General features: G+C 45.6%; 1 protein-coding gene across 6 annotated transcripts in view; it reads right to left on the bottom strand.

Annotated features, from left to right (window-relative positions):
- Window positions 1-19,052, bottom strand: part of LOC144819281 (uncharacterized) — a 752,536-nt gene that overhangs the window by 386,537 nt on the left and 346,947 nt on the right. For 3 of the 6 annotated variants that reach the window (XR_013607256.1, XR_013607258.1, XR_013607257.1), the window contains exon 6: window positions 10,947-11,082. Coding sequence is in view for 2 of the 6 variants with exons in the window: in XM_078677246.1 (XP_078533372.1) it covers window positions 11,004-11,082 (79 nt within the window). In the remaining 4 variants the exon portion in view is untranslated. The remainder of the gene's footprint in view (window positions 1-10,946; window positions 11,083-19,052) is intronic. The other 3 variants (XR_013607259.1, XM_078677246.1, XM_078677247.1) reach the window with 1 other exon arrangement.

Raw genomic sequence — 19,052 nt, 5'->3', positions numbered from 1 at the left:
CGGCTCTACAAGCATTGCCTTGATATCTGGCTAGTAAGATATAAGAAGGCTAAGGCTAAGTCTTAGAACCAATTTTGAAAAAACAAATAAACAATTGTATGAACCATTTAGTATGTGAAAGTTGGTCTAATAATCAAAATTCGGTTAATGATGGAAAAACAGGAGTGACATACGTGGGGAACCAGATTCACAGCATCACCCACGGAATCTCATCATTCCACCCCTGGCTGTCACTTTTAAGTCTGAAAATACATTTCTGCTCCTTAATGAAAAGCAACTTCGCAACATAACTGACATGAGGTGGGATAAATGGTTGCTCAAGTATTATCCACTTCATATCTTCTGCCTTGTGTCTGAAACTCAAGAAATGGTTCTATCAGTGTTGCAGTTTGTATGTTTTTTAGAATCCAGGGTTTACCAGTACCAATATCTACAGTTTCTGTTTTCTGGGTTTGGGGACACGCATTACAAGACCCACACGGGTGATGACCCCGGACTGCAGGAAGATCCCATAGTGTATTAACTCTGTCCTGAATCTTAGATCTGGTTCTGGTGTGAACCAAACTATCCCGCAAACCTTTACCTCTCTTAAATGAAAAGAGGGTAGCTGGAATGGTCTCAGTGGCCACATTTAGAATCTTCCAATGCCTCCGCAATAACCGGGATGCCTTGCTTGATATCCCACTGGCAAAGAAACCCCTAGAGAGATTCACCTTTGTGAATACATTTAGTGTACTGTCTATACAAGTATAAAAGCTGGTGCGGCGGCATTGGAAGATTCAAAATGTGGCCACCGAGACCATTCCAGCTCCCCTCTTTTCATTTAAGAGAGGTAAAAGTTTGCGGGATATTCAGGATACAGTTAATACACTATGGGATCTCCCTGCAGTCCGGGGTCATCACCCGTGTGGGTCTTGTAATGCGTGTCCCCAAACCCAGAAAACAGAAACTGTAGATATTGATACTGGTAAACCCTGGATTCTAAAAAAACATACAAACTACAACACTGATAGAGTGATCTATATGATCACATGTCCATGCGCGCTGAGATATATCGACATGACGACACATAAGGGAAAACAGAGAATCAGTGAGCATAAGAGCTTGATCAGGTGTTTTGATTATAAGACCAACTTTCACATACTAAATGGTTCATACAATTGTTTATTTGTTTTTTCAAAATTGGTTCTAAGACTTAGCCTTAGCCTTCTTATATCTTTTTTTCCCCCTCATTTCTAGAGCGCTCTCTCACCTAACAGAGTACGTGGTAGAGAAACGTGCAGAAGAGAGACGGGGGTGGGAAAACCACCCAGAAATACAGCCCTTAAATTTTCGGAAACAGCAATGTTTTTAGTCTTCTTCTGAAGAGAAGAGATCACTAACTTGTCTCAGTTCCAGAGGGAGCCCATTCCACAGTCTGGCAGCGGCGACCGTAAAGGTTCTGCCACCCGCTCTGACTTTCCTAAACCTCGAGGTCTTAACTAATCTCGCCGAAGTGGAACGGAGGTTTCTAGCTGGAACATACCACTCAAATTTCCTCTGCAACGAGACAGGGCCCAGCCCATGGAGGGCTTTAAACACTAGGCAGAGGGACTTAAACTGAATTCTCTGCCCCACCGGGAGCCAATGCAGTTCTGCCAGGGCCCGAGAGGAAGAGGACCTTCTAGGCCAGCCCAAGGCAAGTTTGGCTGCGATGGACTGAATCCTAAGAAGTCTATCCAAATGAAATTTTGGAGATTCTAACAGAAGGGCATTGCAATAATCCAATCTGCTCAAGACTGTGCTCTGTGCAACTAATGCCAGTGCCTGGGGGTAATAAAGGAAACATTTTCCGTAAAGATCTGATAATCGCAAGGCAGCTACCCACCGGTCTAGTTACCTGAGCCTCTATAGTCAACTTGTTATTAAACATGATGCCCAGGTTGTGAACCGTATCCACTAGTCTCACTGCGGTTGACATATCACTGGGCCAGAAGTTACTGGGCAACACCGAGGGAACCCTATCCGCAGAGCAGAAGAGCACCACCGTCTTGCCTGCATTGAATTGCAGTGAATTACCCTTCAGCCACATAGCCGTATCACGCAAGCAACAATGCAACTCCTCCAATGAGGTAGACTGCTCTCCCTCCAAGGAGAGAATAAGCGGCGTGTCGTCGGCATCATTTATGATGTTAATCTCATGCTCTTTAATGACTGCAATCAGAAGTTTCATGTATGTTAAATAAAATCGGGCTGATTGCCGAGCCCTGTGGCACACCATGTGTGATGTTAATCAGATCAGATCGGTAAGGAGGGAGAGACACTGCCTGCGTTCGACCCGTGAGGAAAGATAGGAACCAATGAAGAGCATAGCCCTTCACCCCCACCTCCCTCAACCTGCTCAACAGAGTCCCATGATTGACCGTTTCGAACATGGCAGACAGATCAAGCAGAATAAGAATAGCTGCCTGACCCCTGTCTGGCGCATCCGAAGTTCGTCCATCACGGTCACCAGGGCCGACTCTGTACCATGAGCAGGCCGAAAGCCAAACTGAGCCTCCTCCAGCAATTTATGCTGCTCCAGATGGTTGGAGAGTGTCCTACTGACCACTCTTTCCACAATTTTTGCCAGAACGGGCAGAAGAGAAATCGGACTGTAGTTCTTAGGACATTCCGGGTCCAGGGAGGGCTTTTTGAGCAAAGGAGTCACTAAAGCTTTTTTCCACTGCAATGGCACTACCCCACTGTTGAGGGACTGATTACAAATTAACCGCAGAGTAGGAAACAATTCTGCCTCGAATTCCTTCCAGATTGTATGAGGTACGGGATCTGATAATTACCATTCATGCTATCAGGGAAGGTGATAAAAACATCATTACCCCTCTTCCCTGTATCACTGAAACCCACGGTGTTAGTGGTTTCAAGAACCACTTGCTGACTCCCACCCCCCCCAACTCATCAATAATAGTTTTAATTTTAACATGAAAAAACTTAGCCAAGTTATTACACAGTTCCTGGGAAGGGGGTATCTGCTTTTATGTGCACCCAGGGTTAGTGAGACTGTTCAGAATGTTAAAAATACTTTTGGAGGTGTTAGGGGCATTAAGAATCATGTTAGAAAAATATTCTGCCTTAACCCAATTTATCTCTTTTTTATAACACATCATCTTAGATCTCCATGTCTGTTTGTCCATATCCGAGTGACCCCGTCTCCAAGTGTTCTCTGCACATTCACAATCCAGTTTCATGTTTTTTAGGTTATCATTGAACCACGGAGCCGATGGTCTGCCCCTGGTTCTATGATTTGTTTAGCGGTGCAAATACGTCTAAAACTGCCGTAATCTTCGCGCAGAGGAGGGTATCATTTTCGCCTACCAGCTTAATTGCCGAAAAGCAGTCATCTAACAAAAACAAAGGGGCTAAACCCCGCTTGTGCAGAAGCGCCTTCCAGTCTCTACCAACATATTAATTCGTAACACCAGTTACTCAGCAGTTATGATTAGCAATGTCCAATGCGAATGTAATCAAAAAATGGTCTGACCAGACCAAAGGCAGAATTTCCATAATATTAAGATGATGCTCTTCAGCAAAGATCAAATCAAGTATGTGGCCTCCCTTATGGGTTGCTTTTGCCACCCGCTGGAAAAGGCCAAGACCCTCACACAAGTGAACATTGAAGTACCCTGAATCAAGGGATCCGTTCAACCAAAGATTTAAATCTTCCAGAATAACCAGTCTACGATGAACAGCGGCCAAATTAGTAAACATCTCCAGCAGTGACTGCTGCTGAAGCACAGTGAAAACCCCAGGGGGCCTATAGCAAATAATCCCTGTTAAAACATGGGCGTGAACATTTTTAATGGCAAAGCCTAAATGTTCAAATCCTTCAGCCTCGTTAATGCCAGATATCAAGGCAATGCTTTTAGAGGCGTTTTGTATGATTACTTTCATGACCATTTTTTCATGGAAATGGGTGACCATATTACCTGCTTCCAAAAGTCCTTTCAAAAATTTTTTTGCACACCGACGGTAGTTACAGCATTGGCCACATAGTTATGTAGTATAGCACCTAATAGCTTTAATGCAGTTCCCCATGGCATTATTTTTCTGTTATATAGACCTCATGGGTTTATATTTACAATTTATTTTATTTTATACGCTAGTGTACAACCATCCTGCAATGGTCTGCAGCCCATGAATATATTTGCAGTTACATGTTCGATTGAACTTGGTCCCTTAACGAAGGTACATTGGAATGAACTACAATTCCCTACAGTCATAGCACCATTTCACGAAATAATCGCGACGCGCTTTTTCACGCACGCGCGGTAGGACACAGGTATTGATGTTGCCGTTTCTGGGGCCGTGTGACTCCCTACAGCGCCGAGCTTCTGGCATATGCGCATTAGTAACTAGGAAGTAGTGAGGCGGTCCGGCTCCTCTACATCACACGCCGTGACCGCCGCGTGTACTGGTACAGCATGTGTAATTACCATCATGTGACTACGTCTGGCCCAATGATCGCCATGCAGTAAGTGTATTTAACTGGACTATCCCTGTCTGTTCGGTTACCTCCACTTAGGCTCAGGCAAGCCCGGGGTACCGGCGGACAGGTAAGGATGAGGGGCTGTCTTTCATCTAGGCTCTTTAACCTCCTTTTTATTGTTCCAGTTTATTTCAGGGATACGGGTCTTTTTAATAACAAAACAATGACCGATTTGATCTAGTGTGTATTATGGGTTTCTGGTATAGAGTGTTGAAACAGCACACATTCAGTAGAGTAGTAGTCACGACTTAGTGGTTAACTGTTATTATATCACACAATACAGAATAACAAGATGATGGTTAGGACATTAGAACTAGTCCTCTAAAAACATCTCTTTCCACGTTTATCTATTTTCGAGAGATCTTGGTGGGAGGCCACGGTCAATAAGGATGATCTAGCAACAAGGTTTTAATGTTTAAGATGGGAGACTGGCTTACAGAGATATTCACTCTGTTTGTAACTCATATGTTTACCCACAATACAGAGCGGGCCTCATTCACTGAGCAGATGCCAGATGGGGTGAGGAGTACTCCCACATAAAGATGGGTGAGTACAAGATTTCCAAAAATCCATTTATTTTTAACCATTTAAGCTACAAATAGAGCAATAATTTGGACATTGTTGCCAGTATTAAAAGATGAGACATTGAGTAGCTGTGTTGCGATGTACTCTGGATCGTTTCCTGTAATTATTCACTATTATGAATTGTATTTCAGGAATGAACTTGAAGTTCCTGTGACATCCGACAACCAAATTGGGACTCACAGGGGCTGGTAGGGTGTATCGCACCAATTATTATTATTGTTTTCCTTGCACTATTTTTAGCCACATTTTTAGTAGCGTAGTATTATATTGGTCCTGACGAAAGCCTGGTTTAATGACACCTCTGCGGCTGAAACATGTAGACCTGCCAATTTCTCGCTAATGATAGTTATTTTTTCAAACTATCAGCACTTTGTTTTTAAACTTGACACTAGGATAGCCTCTATTAAAGTTATTTGAAGTGTCCTAGTAGTCAATTTTAATTTCTGCACATTGTTCACATTTTCTTTTTGCACTACAATTTTTCAGCACCACTGTTTGCAACTTCATTGTGGCTGTATCGATCTCTGGGTTATGAATTACAGTACAGCTTTTCCATCATTTGATGTGGGCTGTACCGTTCACACAACCCACAGTAAATCCCAGATGATGATGCTCTGCCAATGGGGTGGGCTGATGGGATCCTCTTTCATTTTGTGAAAGTTCGATCCAGACTCTGCAGCCTTCTTCTCATTTCTTGTCTCACTGCTTGTAGACCGGTAGTCTCTTTGTGGTTTCTTCAGTTGTAGTGTGGGGAGATGACACTGCCTGGTCTTTAAATATTGATTTCCTAGGACCCCCTTTTTCTAAGATTTTGTTAACTCATCCAGTGTGTTTCATAGGTCATTGACTCTTGAAACCAGCATAGCCAGGTGCTACTGCACTTCCTTTAAGTAGTCCTTCAGGTTTATGTGGAGCGTGACTACTTCTGGTTTGATTTCTTGCTGGAAGTGTTGCAGATAGGCTTCTGAAATACGTGGGCCAGAGTCCTCCACTGTGTCCTTGATGTATGATTAAGTGGGGCTTGCTTGGTTTGTATTTGCCTTGTCAGCTGTGGAGTCTTTCTGTGATAGCATATCCTTAATAGAGGAATCTTGTTGGTGTCTTTTGGACGACATGGAGCCCAGTAGAGACCTCCTTAATTTGCAGCAACAGAAACAAGATGGGCTAAGTTATGCGGGTCAATCAGCACTTGAGTATCCTCCACTACCCTTTGAGTTGTGAACAAATCCTTTGTGGATGCAGAACAAGGGAGGAGGGCCACAGGTACCTTATTCGGTCAAGCCCTGGAGTTAACTAGACATGGGTCAGTCTGTAAGTGCAGATGCAGAAGGTCTGCTGCTCTCGTATTAGCCTTCCGAAGTGTGCAGAAGATAAATGTGATGCTGTACTTGGAGCTGTCCTTGGAATTGGGACAGCAGCGGTGACCATTCTTGAAGGGAATATGCATGCAAATCATCTATTTGAGGCAGCGAGATCAACATGCACATTCCCTTGAATAATGTTTGACTCTGGGAAGTGCCTCCCTCTCTATAGTCAGAAAGAAAGATTGAACCCTGAATAATAACAATGAAACTTAGTAATTAAAGTAACCGATATGAGAGTATTCAGCCTCACCGGATGAGTAGCACACTTAGTAGGGACCATATAGCCTTGAAGAAGGCCATTGACCCATGAGGGCAGTCTAATGGCTGAAGCGTGCACGCAATGATTTGGATGCGAGAAGCATTACTGTCTGAAAGCATCCTAGCATTTATAATTTAACCTTATTTATGTATTTGAATTTTTTATAGAGCTTAAACTTGACCCATTAGGGTATCAGAGCGCTTTACAGGAATCAGCAATAATATACAACATACTTGAGGGGGGGCTGGATACACATGGGATAAAGGACAAATAATTAAATTTACATATGCATTTTACGAGACAATGTAGGTCCCTGGGTACATGGAGGGATGCCCGGAAGTTCGGGGTGGATAGTGTCAGGGTAATGCTGGGGGATGCATTAGACGGAAGTAGGCCTAGGTCTCTGGATGAGTAGGAGGCAATGTTTAGGCGAGGAATTTGCCCTCTAGGAAGGTTTTGGCATCCTTTTTGAAGCAAGCCAAAGAAGGGATTCTTCTAATGGCAGGCGGGAGTGAGTTGCATATTCTCGGTGAGTCCCCAGAAAAGACCCGATTGTAAGTTTTCTTTTTCCGAAAACGTGCAGGTTGGAGCAAGAGGTCTCTGGAGGATCGTGTGTTTCTGGTTCCTCTGGATAACACGAGTTTCTGAGCAAGATATGCAGGGGAGTTTGAGTATAATGCCTTGTGCGTGATACATGCCAACTTGAGTTGGATTCTGACCTTTTAGCCATTTAGTACTGTGGCGGCCGCGTTGAGGCAGGCTTTTAAAGGTGCCAGGGAGATCTTGGTAGACCCGAGAGGGTAGAGTAGCCATATTCAATTCTAGAGATGACTAGAGACTGGACTGACATTTTTTGGTCAGGAGTATTAAGGAAGAGATTTAGTTTTCTTAGGTAGCTCAGGTGGAGTCTGGCTGATTAGGCCATCAAATTGATGTAGTCCTGCATGCTCAAGTTGAAGTCTAGGGTTATTCTAGCCGATTTGGCCAAGTCCACGATGGTTGGAAGGCAGTTTAAGGCTGTGATGGCCTTAATCCAATATAAACACTGAGTCTCAGGGTTTATATTGGGTGGGGAAATTAGAAGAAAATCTGTCTTCTTTGCGTTGAGTTTGAGTTGATTGGAGGATAGCCATTGGACAGACAGTTTCAAGCCTTCATTCAGAGAAAGAATATCCTTGAGGGAGGAGATTTTGATGTAGATTTGGGTTTCGTCAGCGTACATATGGTAGGAGAAATTTGCAGTTTGCAATACTTCGGCAAGCGGTCCGAGGTAAAGGTTGAAGAGGGTAGGGGAAAGGGTTGATCCTTGGGGGACGCCAACCGTGACCGGAGAAGGAGCAGACAGGTTACCGTTAATTAGGACTCTCTGAGATCGGTTATGGAGGAAGGACCTAAACCAATCCAGAACAGAGACATCCAATCCCATCATGAGTTTGAGGCGCTTTTCATGGTTGACCGTGTTAAAGGCCGAGGATAGATCTAGGAGGATTAGGAGACAGGTTTTGCCTTGGTCAAGAGCTTGAAGTGCATCATCCACGATGTGGAGAATGGTGGTTTCCGTGCTGTGCCCAGGCCTGAATCCGGATTGGAAGTCATCTAGAAGGTGGAAGTTGGTGATGTGTTGGCTCAGCTGCTGTTGCACACACTTCTCCAGAACTTTGACTAAGAGAGGGGTATTAGAAATAGGTCTAAAATTGTCAGAGGAGGCAGGTTCAAGCGCCGTTTTTTTTAAGATTGGTAGGACTTGGTCGGCTTTCAGAGAGTAGGGTATCGATCCTTGAAGCAGGGAGGCGGTAATTATTGCAGTCCAGCTAGGGATGATGGATTGGGTGCTGGCAGCTAGGCAGTTGGAGGGGAGTGGGTCTTTAAAGTGGTTGTTTGGGTTTAAGGTGGATAGGATTTTTGCGATGGCGTGTTCGTCGTAGATTTTAAAGTGGGTCCAGTGCGCTTGTTTTTTTTAGGAGAGGCCTGAGGAGGCGGCTAGGAGGGATGAGGCAGATCTGGAAGGGGTCCAGAGTAGTTGGCGGACCTAGGCTCATTGCCTAAGGCTATGATTTTGTCAGAGAAAAATGAGGCAAATTCCTCAGATGATATTAGTGACTTGGGGGTTTCTTTTGAAGTTTTGGCCAGTTTGTTGGATTGGCGTTTGACCAGTTCAAAGAGCTTGCGGGGTCTGTTATTGGCATTCCCCATTTCAGACCTGAAGATTTCTTTTTTTGATTTGAGGATGTTCCTGTTGTAGGCATTTCTGTAGTGGCAGAGAAGTTTTAAATGCGCGGCTGAGGGGTGCTGTCTCCAAATTCTCTCTGACTGCCGGAGGGACTTCCTCTCGCTATTGAGGGACCCGTTGAACAAGGGCTTTCTGTCTTTGATTTGGGTTCCTTTTAGTCTTAGCGGGACAAGGTCATCAAGAATGTTAGTTATAGTCGCAGACTAATGATCTTTGAGGTCGCTGACCAGTGTGATATGGGGGGGTGCTAGATTGACTGTCCAGCCTTGCAATGTTGTAGTTGGGAGGCACAAGAGGTCCGGGGATGGAGAGGAGGATTCGTTGAGCCACGATTCGGTCAGGATTGCAAAGTCAAAGTTTTGGCTCAGTATGAGATCTGCGATATCGGCAGTGTGCTTAGCTGCTGAGCGGTAGTTGATTAGTAGGCCAGATGGAGGGTGGTCGGAGAGGGTGTCGTGGGAAGGGGCAGACAGGGGTACTGGCACTAGGTTGTTGTCAACCACACTTCTGTTGCGGAGGGTGGCTGATCTGTTGGGGTTGATTGCGACTGTGTGGGTGGCATGTTCGACATTCACGTCTAGTGGATTGTGAGTTACTGGGGCGGAGTTGAAGGAAGGAAGGATTTCCTCTTCAGTAAGGTCTAGCGGATTAGGGGTTACAAGAGTAGAGTTGTAGGAGAGGAGGAGAGTTAGGATTTCCTCCTCCGAGAGGTGGCATGGTTGCTTGCGAGGGAGAAGTTGTCTCAAGGATAGCAGTAATGGGTGATAGAGAGTGGGGTGGTGTTCCACGGTGGCTCGAACTTGGAGAAGGAAAGTACATTGAGGTGAAGGAGGTTCTTTAGATACAGAATGGAATTATGGATGCTCTGCGTTAATTTGGCTGCTCTGTAGTGCAAAGCCTTGCCAGTGGTACCCATCTATTGAAAGCTGGGTATACACCCAGGCTGTTTTAATCCATCAGCTCCCTGATCAAGCTTCACCTATCTCTGTACTCCCATTGTTGAGTCCATCTAGGTGGTATTCACCTACCTACATGTGGAAAAGACACTGATGGTGAAGCATACCACAATGAAAAGTGGGTGAGGTGTACTTTCCAAAACTTTGTTATACCTGCGGCATAGTCGTAGGATATAGTTGTAATATCTGCGTATTTCTTGTGTGGAGAGTATATATGGGGATTACAAACAGATGGTATTTTCCTCATAGTCTCCTTTATGTGTGATATAATACATGCACAGGCTAAAATTCATGCAACCTTTTTATTAACAATTAAAAACTATATATTGTCTTTAATAAATTGAGATAGTGTATGTCTTTGTATACTTTGTTTTTTTTTGCACAGGTTACACAGTAAGTTTAGGAGCTGACCTATGCAGATTATGCTATACCTTGGGGAGTTGTCATTTTTTTGTACAATAGATGATTGAGTCATTGGCTACTGCCCCAGTCTGATGGTGCTTGTCATCATCATGACACTGCTCAGACCTGTCTATTGGGTCTGGTATGACAGCCTGCCCCATCGCCGGATGGGAGTACAATGACTATTGAGATATCAGTCTCTCACTGTCTAATGTGTAGTGCATATCCCTGGTGGGAAAAGCAGGATAGAGAAGGCGGATTTCAAAAACCGGATTACATTCCTGAGCCCCCCACCACCTGACAAATCTGAGGTTAACATCAATTATAGCCAGTACAGCCATGTCCTCCCCATTGGCTGCAATCCCATAACTCTTCTATTTTTACAGTAAACAAGCAAAACACCACACGTCATGAATGATAGCCTGAACACCCAATAGCTGTAATGAGGGCAGATCAAAAATGTGAATGACATTTGAAACAAGCAATGAATGAGAAGGGCTGACTTATTTCCCTTCTTTGTATTGTTATTAGATAATGATTTCAAAGGATATGAAAATGTGACATTCTTAATAAATGGCATTAAAAATGCAAGAAGGAATGACACAATACTATGACGTACACTCACCCACTGATATACTGAGGGTGCCCGCAGGACACAATAATAGAGAAAAGGTGAGTTTACCATGAGTACTGATATTGGCGTTCTCTGGGGTGACCTGACATCTCTTCCAGTACAGATCCGAGTTGAAGCTTCCTGCTTCCTGTTGATAAAGGTTTGGGAGAAAGTTATTGAGAGTAGGAGCACATGCAGCCAACACTACCTGGCTTTGCACAGTGCCAGGGAATCTTGTACTAACATTTGGACCAACAGACCAAAGCCAAGTGACATTAGCACAAACTAGCCTCCAACAATCGATTGACTGTTTAGCAGTAACAGGCCACCACACTCTTCCTCCATTGGTCAAGGCAAAGGGCCTGTTTGTGCTAAGTGGTCAGAGCAAATGTTGGTACAAACCTATCCTGCAATGATGATACATAGCAAGCTCATCCCTGTTTGGAACGCTAGGTAAGGACAAGGAAACCAATGCATAAACTGGGAAGTCCATTACAATGCATGCTGTATTTGCATCATGTGGTAAATGCCATATCCTTGCCTTATAGGAACACTATGGCCCCTTTCAATGCATCCTCGCTGTCTTTGGTCCCTTTTATTATGCTCTCATGTTAATAATTTTGTAAAACATACAAGTTAGGTCTGGGTTTAAGAGAGTAGGCTCAGGCCCATCCCTTTCAACCATTTACTCTCTTGGACCACCCTTTTTCAGCCACCAGTTTGAAATATTGACAATTAAGTGTTTGCACAGCCTACTAGTTTATTGATCTCTCACCTAATACTGTTTTGGTGCTTGCACTGAATAGCACTAGGGACTACTTTATACCTATAGTCTAAGTTTTCTCTTGCTGGCTTTCTCCAGTGTGTTGCGTTCTAATATGCTGATCCTGCGTGTGCAATATGAGCCATAATGTGGGGAAAACACTGTTGCAATAAAACAACAACTAAGCCACGCCCCGTCTGAAAGGAATACAAGCAAATCCAGATGTGTTCAGCCTTGTTGGGCCTCACCACCATTTAGACAGTACTAAAGACATGTATGGAAATGTTGGAATTAATCTGAACAACTGGGAGTTTTTCAGGGCAAACAAGGTTCTATACATTTCCAGCATTAGTTGGGTTAACTGTGTTCCTTGAAATAGTGTCTAGTTCTGGGGGCTGACGACATTTGTACCTTCTGGAGTGTATCAGAAGAGGAGCCTCCCTATCCTCTTAAGGGAATACTGCTCACCAGTATTTCAGACTATACATCTAGAGATAGGGAAACAGTTAGCACTGATCCCAAGAAAGCTGAAACAAGAGCAAAGCAATAATTAGTAAGACCTCCTCATGGTACAACCTGAGTCTATGATGTTGATAATTCACCTCTAAACCACTGTCAGGCCTCCCATGTGAACCCCCTGATGCAGACTGCTGATAATCTGAATACCCAAAATCTCTGGAGAGAGATGGGAAGCTGACATACATACATCTCAGTCATGGGGAACTTCTCCCCAACCCCTCCAGGACAGCTTCAGTAGATAAGAAGTGGATGGAGACAAAATAATAGGATCAGGAGAAAGGTGCAGATCAGACAAGAGCATGAATCAAGGGGTTCCTCGCAATGGATGAAGAAGAGTAAGTTAAAAGTCTAAAGCAGTCAACAAGGAATGCTGGTTAACAGGAGCAATGGAAACTCGAACTGAGAAAGTATCTGAGGTACTGCCCCTCAGTGCTTTTTATAGTACGTTCCTTCATTGAAAACTGGTGTAAGATGAAGTGTTTAAGAGAGGGGGCAGGCCCCACCAGAGTGACATGTGCTACAATGGCAGAGTTTTCTTGCCAATGGCTTCCAACTCATGGCATAGGGTCAGTGTTTACAGCAGCCCCTTGCTATGTGGACTGCTACCCCCAACAATGGCCACATTCTCTATGGCCCCTGCTACCAATGCCACATCTTTTCCTATGAGAAGACTGTGTGAGTGAGTAGGTATGCTCTACCTGCAACGAGGTGAGAGGTTTAGCGTTAGGGCAAGTATGACAGTGCTAACAATCCAAACACAGAGGTGATGTGGCTTAGCAGGACAGGCTTGACTGTTGCTTTTGGAGTCAGGCTAAGACTGATTGCATTTGCATATGATTGGCCTGCTCTAAAGGCACAAGAGGCTTGGGGATAGATAACCCCTGTCTGTAGCAGTAGGCAATTTGGGTAACATCAGAAATACACATATTTACAAAGATATGGTGCATTTTTGCGGACTTCTTTCGCTGGTGCACTGTTTGGTGCCTAGCGCAAATGCAGGCACTCATGCCCCATAGTGCAAGGGTGCCTGTGTTACAGGCAGGATTATTTTTCTGCAGGAAGGACCAAATTCGTAGACAAAAACAATCTTTAAAGGCATTTTTCTTTTTCTATATGGGATGCGGGACACCTCACACCAGAGAAAAAGGAATTAAAGTCAACTAAAGATATTTTTTCCTTTGATCCTGGGTCTGGGAGACGTACCATTTAGCCATATTCCCAGGTTTGCATCTCTTTCTAAAGATAAGAATGCAAAAAAATCCATGGATGGATGTGTGGGAACACCCATACTTCACCCATGGAAAGTCTCCCTGCCGCGAAGTGATATTCCAGAACAGCTATAGATGTTGCCTTAAGTTCCTTTGGATTTACTAAACCATGCAGAGCCACGTAAGGTGGCTTTGCGTGGCTTAGTAAATCCTACTAATGAAATTGTGTTGTCTTGCAACTACTTGCGTCATGAGAGGGCAACACAAGCCCTAAGTACATTTGGCCCTAAGTGATCTTTCCACTATAGAAAGGTAATGGTGTTTTTGTTGGGCACGTGACTGTAGGTTGATAACTATGTTTCCAGTCACCATTCCCTTGGTAATGGGATAAGCTCCTGCTTGAGTCCTGATAACAAAAACAAAATAAGTTGTCTGACTTGCACTATTTGCAGCTCGTCACTTCCTTTGGATTTAGATCGAATACAGCTGGTCAATTTCCAGTGCTCAGTAGAGAACTTTGCATTTTCATGCGGTATATCACAATAGTTCCAGAAGAACAAGTTACTTTCCTTCGGTATTGACATATCTGTAAGAAACATTAGTTAGTTATAGATTCCTTACCTTAGAATTGCCCCCAGGCTTCAGACTGGATCCGTAAAGTTTTTTCCTCAGCAGTGCCTCTGCACGTCGGGAGGTGGAGTAAGTCGGCTCTGCGTCTGTCGTCGGCATCGTGGTCAACGGGATGACGTTGAGGCAGCTACTTAGATTCCGCCCTCGCGTGCTGATTTAAGTTCTGTACGCGACTTTCCGCGCCAGAAACGCAGAGCTATGCAAGACACTGACCACTGGTGCACAAAACTAGGGCCCTGAAAGGAAATCCTTAACCCTAGAAATCAGTTCGCAGAACGGGGAGGATGGGTTGGGCGGTAAGGAATCTATAACTAACTAATGTTTCTTACAGATATATCATTACCGAAGGTAAGTAACTTTTTCATCTGAAAGAAACAAGTTAGTCATAGATTGTTACCTTAGAATAGATACCACAGCAATACCAACCCCGGTGTTGGTCTGTGAACCAAGATCACACCAGAAAGTCCTGGAGAACAGAACGGCCAAAGAAGCCGTCTCTCTGGACTTGGCTTTCCAGGCAGTACAGTTTTCTAAACTTGTGTAGCGATGCCCACGTGGCCGTCTGACAGATGTCATTTAGAGGAACTCCTCTTCGCAAGGCAGTAGTGGCTGCCGTCGCCCTGGTGGAATGGGCGTGTAGCCCGATCGGAGGCTCTTATTTAGACAGAGAATAACAATGCCTTAATACACCAAACGACACACCGAGAAATGGTACGTTTGTGTACTGCCCAACCTTTCTTGGCGCTCACGTAGCCAACAAAGAGTTGATCATCCACTCAGAACTGTTTTGTGTGATCTAGATAGAAAGATAGCACACGTTTGGGTCCAGACGGTGGAGCCTCTCTTCCTCCTTTGAAGGATGCAGAGGTGGAAAGAAAGTGGGCAAAGTAATGGTCTGCCCCATATGAAAGGCAGTGACCACCTTAGGAAGGAAAGATGGACAGGTCCTGATAACCACCTTGTCCAGATGGACAGACAGGAAAGGAGGTTTGGAAGAAAGGGCCTGGAGCTCACTCAAGCTTCTAGCAGAAGTGATGGCTACCAGGAAAGCAGTCTTAAGAGAGAAGAGTCTTAAAGGACAGTTATGAAGCGGTTCAAAAGGAGCGCACATTAAATAGGTAAGAAGAAGATTCAAGTCCCACTGAGGCATAACGAAGGGGATTGGAGGAGAAAGATGCGTCAAGCCTTTTAAGAAACGGTTAACTACCAGGGACTTGAAAAGAGAAGGTTGGGGAGAGGTGTGGCGCCGCGGCCAGGGCGACTGAAGCTGGACGCTGGGGATCACGGTTCGATCCCCAGGTCCAGCGGCAGGGGTCTGCCCAGCACCATGCGACTCTGGGCAATAGATCGCTTAATCTTCCCAACGGGCCTCAGCGCCGAGGGGTGATTCGTGCGCTATACAAGTACTGGATTTTCTTTTATCTGGCAGCGATGGCTGAAAGATAGTCCTTGATAGTGCCCAGAGCAGAACCCTGCTGGGCTAAAGAAAGAAGGAACAATAGAACTTCAGAAAGAGGGGCAGGAAGGGGATCCACAGACTTTGCTGTGCACCATGTCACAAACGTGTTCCACCGGCAGGCATATACCGTCTTAGTGGAGGGACGCCTGGCTGCCAAGATTACGTGACATACTTCGGGAGGCAGGTCGAAAGACGTCAACTGTCTCCGCTCAATCTCCACGCAAGGAGGTTGAGACTGGACAGGTTCGGGTGGAGGACCATACCCTGCTGCTGCGACAGAAGATCCTCCCGAAGAGGCAGTCAGATTGGGGGATCGATGGCCATATTGAGCAGCTAGGGATACCAGACTCTCCGTGCCCAATCCGGAGCCACAAGAATGACTTGAGCCCGGTCGCGCCTGATCTTCTTTAGCACTCGGGCATAAGTAGTATAGGCGGAAAAGCGCACAACAGACTTCAACTCCACTCACGCCGAAAGGCCTCGCAGAGTGAGCGCCGCCTTGAAAATTCCAATGCGCAGAATTGCTGACATTGCATGTTCTCTTCGGTGGCAAATAGATCTAACCAAGGCTCTCCGCACTGCTGAAAGAGACCTTGCACCCCCTCCGAGTGAAGACGCCATTCGTGATTCATCATGCACCTGCGGCTGAATTTGTCCGCCCTGGCGTTCAGTGTTGAACCACCAGGGATATGCCCTGATGTTCAGCCAAATCCTGAGGGGAAGGGCCTCCTGACAGAGGGTCCACAAACCCACCCCGCCCTGTTAGTTGCAGTACCACATGGCAGTGGTGTTGTCCGTGAACACTTGCACTACTCTTCCCCAGAGGGAAGGAATACTTTCAGTGCAAGACGAATCGCCGGGAGCTCCAGAGGTTGATGTGAAGCCCGGACTACGCCTTAGACCAGAGGCCTCTGATCTCCGCCTCTCCCATGTGGTCGCCCCATCCCAGAAGGGATGCGTCCATCACCACCGTGTCTTCTGGTTGGGGATCTGTCATTGACCAAATCATGGTTTGTGAGCCACCACTACAGTTGTCAAGCAGTGCCCTCCGAGATCTGGACGCAATCTGACAGATTCCCCTAATGCTGCACCCACTGGAACTTCAGGTCCCACTGCAGAGCCCGCATATGCCACCTGGCATGATCGACCAGTAGGATGCAGGAGGCCAAGAGGCCCAGCAGCCTCAGAGTCATTCGCACCGTAACCCGGGACAGAGGCTGAAAGATCGAAATCATAACCTGAATATCCCAGACTCGCTGTTCGGGAGGATAGACCCGAAACCGCATTGTGTCCAGAACCGCTCCGATGAAGAGAAGATTTTGAAAGGGAATCAGGTGCGACTTTGGCTCATTAATGGATAACCCCGAATGCAGGAGGTCGGCCGTAGTCTGGAGGTGGTAGACGACTGCCTAGGGCGAGCTCGCCTTTAACAGCCAATCGTCTAGGTAGGGGAAGACTGAAACCCCTGATCTGCGCAGATGAGCTGCGACCACCGCCATCACTTTTGTGAACACCCGAGGGACACTGGTAAGGTCAGAGGTGAGCACGGTAAATTGAAAATGCTTGTGGCCTACTGTGAACCGCAGGTAACAACGGTTGGCAGGCTGAACAGGGATGTGTAAATCAGTGTGCTGCAAGTCCAACGCTACCCTCCATTCTTCAGGGTCGAGGGCAAACAAGACCTGAGCAAGCGTCAACATCTTGAACTTCTTCTTCCAGAGGAAGCGATTGACGTCCCTGAGGTCCAAGATAGGACGCAGCCCATGTCCTTCAGTTGTATAGCATTTTAGGACCCTAGTGTAATTTTCCTGATTCATGCCCTTATATAGGTATAGAGAACCTTGTCCTTATATAGGCATAGAAATCATAACCATATTTAGACATAGCCCATGCAGTCCAAATATGGCAAGGCTACTTCCACTACTTCTGAAAATCCACAACGATTTCTTGGAAAACTCGGCTTCAGCAGTTAGGGACATCCCCTTGCTTAAATATTGATTTGTCCAAGAACTCATGGAGTTTTCAAAGAACTGAGACTCTTTGATGACGTTATATGTCCACCTTTACGTCAAACTCGGCACCTTCAATGTATAAATATGCCCACACTTGCCCAAGCATACACATGGTGGTTTGGAGCAGTTCGACTATCTACTTGCCCGACGCATCTCACTACAGCAAGTGCCCAAGGAAGCCGACCCTCCAGCAGACGCACTGAGAAAGACGCTGTCTTTTCTCTTGCCGAGAAATCCAGCTCCAGTGTTTCCAAGCTTCCCTTGCGGGGTGTTGGGAAATCGAGTCCTGAGACAGAGAGATACCAGACCTCCTTCATTCTAAACCAAGGTACGGAGCTGATTAGACCCTAAAAGAAATCTTGGATAGATTCTTTGCAAAAGAATACTTAAATTATGCTACACCTCACTTACTTCTTCCCTCGTACTAGACTTAGGTTAGGTACATCGGAGTAGGCGTATTTTAGAAGCACCAGTTGAGTACTTTTAGTCTTTATTTATTTATGTATGTATTTTATGGCTTGGAAACCATACCATGCTTTTACAGTATTATTTTATAATACTCTTCCTGCTGTACGCATTATACTTTACAGCCAATCTTACGATTGTAGCAGTTCATTTCTTCTGCATGAGAAAGAAGACTGTTCAATAAATACCTTGTAAACGCCCGACTCTCTTTTTCTCGGCACCTCTGGTGAAATGAAGCATGCACGAATGACTGAGTAAAATATCTATCTATTGTTTCCACGACTCTGAAGATACGTTTTATCTTGGGGAAACAAAGTTGTCATGTTTATGCGGTTGTCAGAAACTAATCCCTTCTTGTGAATTCGAGAAAGTTTCTAGTGACCTCTGAGCTAGCTGGCACTCACAATTAAGTTTAATATATTCGATAGAGACCTGGTAGACATAAGTCCTACGTCACATCTATAGGATATATTATTCCAATGCGCATTACCTATTGGGAATATAGGAACTACACTACACTTCTTGGGGACCAGAAAGTAGCGGGAGTAACAACCATAACCTACTTCTGGGACAGGAACGCGCTCGATGGCTCCCTTGGCCAAGAGAGCTGTAACTACCTGCTGGAGAAGGACCAGATGGTACTCCGACATGCAGTGGTATCTCGGTGGCATGACTGGATGGATAGTTTCAAAGGGGAGGGAGTAGCCCCTTTGGACTATTTGCAAAACTCACCTGTCCGACGTGACGGTGCACCAGTGGGGGAGGTGATGGCGAATCCTGCTGCCCAATGGCGTTTGATGGGCCTGAAAGGTCGGACTAGGAAGATTTGGAGGCTGCTGCGGGGGGAGGGGAGGTTGGTGGACTGGCCTGCCCGCTGGCCCCCGGAATCACAATGGTTGTTTCCACATCCCCGGCTGCGCGAAGGTTGGGTAACTTGCTGCGTCTCGTGGCTCTGGGCGGTACCTAGCGGGGCATCCCTTCCGTAGCTACGAAAGGGCGAAAAGCAGACTGCGCAGGGCAGATGGAGAGGCCCAAGGACCTGGCCGTAGCCCACGAGTCCTT

This window comes from Lissotriton helveticus, chromosome 2_1 (assembly GCF_964261635.1).
Source record: "Lissotriton helveticus chromosome 2_1, aLisHel1.1, whole genome shotgun sequence".
In the NCBI taxonomy this organism is placed as follows: domain Eukaryota; kingdom Metazoa; phylum Chordata; class Amphibia; order Caudata; family Salamandridae; genus Lissotriton; species Lissotriton helveticus.
The sequence above is the reverse complement of the archived record's forward strand: the minus strand, read 5'-3'. Positions and strand labels throughout refer to the sequence as shown.